The sequence below is a fragment of the Bombina bombina genome, chromosome 6 (genome assembly GCF_027579735.1).
Source record: "Bombina bombina isolate aBomBom1 chromosome 6, aBomBom1.pri, whole genome shotgun sequence".
Lineage (NCBI taxonomy): Eukaryota > Metazoa > Chordata > Amphibia > Anura > Bombinatoridae > Bombina > Bombina bombina.
Window position 1 is genome coordinate 955,949,185 of NC_069504.1, and position 4,395 is coordinate 955,953,579.

At 32.8% G+C, this 4,395-nt stretch overlaps 1 protein-coding gene across 1 annotated transcript; it reads left to right on the forward strand.

The window, feature by feature from the left end:
• The first annotated feature begins 1,680 nt into the window (after positions 1-1,680).
• On the forward strand, positions 1,681-4,050 carry LOC128664791 (protocadherin alpha-8-like). The gene has a single exon (XM_053719594.1). The coding sequence runs from the start codon at positions 1,681-1,683 to the stop codon at positions 4,048-4,050; it is 2,370 nt and encodes a 789-aa protein (XP_053575569.1).
• Positions 4,051-4,395: the final 345 nt, after the last annotated feature.

Consider the following 4,395-nt stretch of genomic DNA (forward strand, 5'->3'; position numbering starts at 1 on the left):
GTAACACTTTAGTTATGAGTTTTATGGTACAGCTTTGTAACGTAAAACTCATAACTACTGACTTTAGATAGCGGTACGGATCTTGTAGTTATAGTCTGTACCACTCACTTTTTGGCCTCCCAGGCAAAACTCGTAATTCCGGTGCTGTGGAAGTCCCATTGAAAAAGGACTTTTTAAAAAGTGCGGTACTTACGTTGCGTGACGGCCAAAAAGGTGTGCGATACAGCTATACCTACAACACCCGTAATATCAGCGGTAGTGAAAAAGAGCCATAACGATGATTTTTCACTCGTAATCTAGCTGTTTATTTCCTAGCGTGTTTGATTTTTTTGTTGTTATAAATCATCTCTCATACTCTAAATGTATATAATAAATCCCTTCCATATCAATATTAATTTCATTATTATTTTGTAATTGGTATTTTTAGTTGAAAGCTAAACCTAAGTAGGCTCATATGCTAATTTCTTAGACCTTGAAGGCCTGCCTCTAACCAGTTTTTCACCACTAGAAGGCATTAGTTCATGTGTGTCATATAGATAACATTGAACTTACGCACGTGAAGTTACCTAGGAGTCAGCACTGAGTGGCTAAAATGCAAGTCTGTCAAAGAACTGAAAAAAGGGTCCAGTTTGCAGAGGCTTAGATACAAGGTAATTACAGAGGTAAAATATGTATTATTATAACTGTGTTGGTCATGCAAAACTGGGGAGTGGGTAATAAAGGGATTATCTATCTTTTTAAACAACAAAAACTCTGGTGTTGACTGTTTCTTTAATGCTTGGTTATAATAGAAAAATATATACTAAGTAAACATATATAATTAAACTGTTAGTAAAACTAATTTTGAAAATGTAAATAAATGATTTTACAAAACGTTAAGTTGATATATGAACAACAAATAATGGTTTCAAATGTTCCTCTTTGAAATGGAAAAATCAGTTTAATTTATTGCATACCTTTATCAAGAATTAGCATCTGCTTTTCCAAATATTGGTCTACATTTATTACTTCTGTTGTGACTATACTCTAAACATAAACTTTTATTTCATGCATAAATAGGATAAATATGCTATATAATATACTTAAATAAAAAACAATTTGTTTTGTTCCATACACACATTAGGATCTCATTATCCAAATATTGTGCCACAATTATTATTAAAAACAGAAGGCATTATATATTAATATTTCTCAAGAAATCATATATTGTCAACAAAACATTTTATTGATTGCAAAAATATGTTTTATAAATTTGAAAATCTCTGTCTCACACAGGTAAATATCATATCAGTGTTTACATTTTATCAACCTTTTTTTCAATATAATTCACTTAACAGGGTTATTGAAAAATTCTCATCTTATCTTAAAAATATTCAAATTGGATTATTACATTTTCTGGTTAATTTCATAACATGAAAAAAAACTAATTATGTGTTTATTAACATTATTTGCAAATAAATATAAAAAATATGAAGAGCTTTATAATGTTCTGCCACTTGGTGTCACTGTTGGCTAACTTTATGTTTTAAGATCAAGGAATAGAATTTCTCCATTGGCTTTGGCTCTGCTTTGCCTCCCGTTATATTTTTAATGTTCCACCATATTTTGTTTTTAAACATTGACCTGGCATGAATGCCTTTTCTACAAACAACATTGTCAAAAAATAATCTATTCTAAGAGATGCTTGTAAAGGATTACCAAGGAAGATGCTGGCTGGTTTATTTATTTTTGCTGCAAATATCCTGGGATGTAGTTGTGTGTCAGCTCCATTATGTCATCCCTGAAGAAGCTAAACACGGCACATTTGTTGGAAGAATTGCTCAAGATTTGGGTCTGCAGATGAGTGAAATGAATTCCAGAATGCTAAGGATTGTCTCTAGAGATGAGAAGCAGTATTTTCAGGTAAATCTGCAAAATGGAATTTTATTTGTTAAGGATATTATAGACAGGGAACTGATATGTCCAGGCATGCCTGTGTGTGTTATATCCCTACAAGTAATTGTTGATAACCCTGTGCAGATGTACAGGGTAGATATAGAGATTGAAGACATTAATGATAACTATCCAATTTTCTTTGCAAATGAATACATTGTTTCAATATCAGAAACAAGGCATCAAGGATCTAGATTTTCGCTAGAGGGTGCTGTTGATGCTGATGTTGGGACTAATTCTGTTACAAACTATGAACTAAGTTCAAATGATTACTTCATATTAGAATTTACTAAATATATACAACAGATACGGACACTAGAACTTGTGTTAAAGAAACCATTAGACAGAGAAAAAATACCATTTTATAATCTGACTCTTATGGCTTTTGATGGGGGTAAACCAAAATTAAGTGGCACCACTCAACTAGTGATCACTGTAGAAGATGTCAATGATAATGCTCCTACATTTGACCAACCATTTTACCAATGCAGTGTGATAGAACATGCTCCTATAGGAACTTTTGTTTATAAACTAAATGCAACCGATCTGGATCAAGGTAAAAATGGAGAAATATCATATGATTTTAGCAAACTCGTCCCAGAACATGTTAAAACATGTTTTAGCTTGGACAAGCACACGGGTGAAATAAAAGTAAAAGGAGAAGTGGATTTTGAAGCAAGGAATATGTATGAAATTCAGATTGATGCAACTGATAATGGTGATCCCTCTTTAGTAGGATACTGCAAAGTTTTAGTTACCATAACAGATATCAATGACAACCCTCCAGAGCTGACGGTTACGTCATTATCTGTTCCTGTACCTGAGGATGCCCCACAAGGCACTACTGTTGCTATTGTTAGTGTACATGACAGAGATTCAGGAGCAAATGGAAGAATTACCTGTTATATCTCTGAACCCAGTACTTTCAAAATAATTCCAGCATTTGCTGGAGACTTTTCCTTCACAGTGGATGCACCATTAGATCGAGAAACAAAATCTGAATATGAAGTACTAATTACTGCAAAAGATGAAGGATCACCAGCCCTCTCAGTTTCAAAGATAATTAAGGTTGAGATAAGTGATGTGAATGACAATGCCCCTGAATTTCTGCAATCTGCTAACACAATATTTATTAAAGAGAACAACCCACCAGGGTCTCATATCTACACCGTATCAGCATCAGACCCGGACATCAACCAGAACTCCTTCATCACATACTCTATTAGTGAAAGTACAGTCAATGGGATATCATTATCTTCATTTATCTCCATTAATCCAGAAAATGGGAACCTGTTTGCTTTACTTTCATTTGATTATGAACAACTTACCTATTTTCAATTTGAAGTTAAAGCCTCTGATGCAGGTTTGCCTCCTCTTAGTGGTTATCTTACTATTCATATTTTCATTTTAGATGTTAATGATAATGCCCCTTTTTTTTCTCCACTTAGTGGATCTACAGAAATTATTAAGTCATTAAAATCAGCGCAAGCAGGTTCCTTGGTGGCAAAAATTACAGCAGTTGATTTAGATTCAGGATACAATGCTTTGATATCTTATGAATTTAAAAAACCTTTATTAAGTTTACCATTTCAAATTTCTCAGAAGACTGGTGAAATAAAGTTAATACGATCTTTTATGGAGTCAGATGGCGAAGAATTTAGACTTGTAGTGGTTGCTCAGGATCATGGAGAGCCTTCAATGTCTACAGTGATGCCCATCACAATTTCTTTGGTGGATTCAGAAGAAGACCTCAAAGTGGATAATCAGAATTTAAATGAAAAAGAAGACGAATTCACCAGCGCAAATGTTTATCTGGTTATATCCATTTGCTCAATCTCAAGTATATTCCTTATTTCTCTAATTGCATTTACTGTTTTACGATGGCAAAAATATAGAGATGAGGTAAATGAACTAAAGGAGAGCTACAAGGTCTGCTCAAACACAGTTGGCAGTTGGATTTATTCTCAACAAAGTCAATACAGGTTATACTTAAATTCTCTTCAAAGGAATGATTTGATTGTGTTTACTCCAAATTGCCCTCAGTCCTCAGAGAACGGAGGAAACTCAAACTTAAGTGAGCAAGGAACAGAAACCAACTCTTCATTCAAGGTAAGATAATGCTTTTTTATCTTTATAACTATTTTGTATCTATATTAACAAGGTGTAGGTTTTGGTCAAATTGAAAATATATTTTAAAAAATCAAAGTAAACATTAATTAAGTATTTTGAAGAATGAAATATTGGTGAGTTTTTCATTAAATATTCCCCATAATTACTATTGGAAATATTGTAGTAAAAATACAACAAATTCAATAACCGGGTTAAAAAAATCTGTATAAATAAAAAATGTAATTAGAAATAATCAATCATTCCTTTTGCTTATCCAGAGTCATGTCCTGATTGGATTAATTAAAAAGGCAAAGTCATCATAACACATCATTACATTGCATGTAAAAAGATATT

Coding starts and splice junctions, on each gene's coding strand:
- LOC128664791 (XM_053719594.1), top strand. CDS start 1,681: ATGCTTGTAAAGGATTACCAAGGAAGATGCTGGCTGGTTTATTTATTT.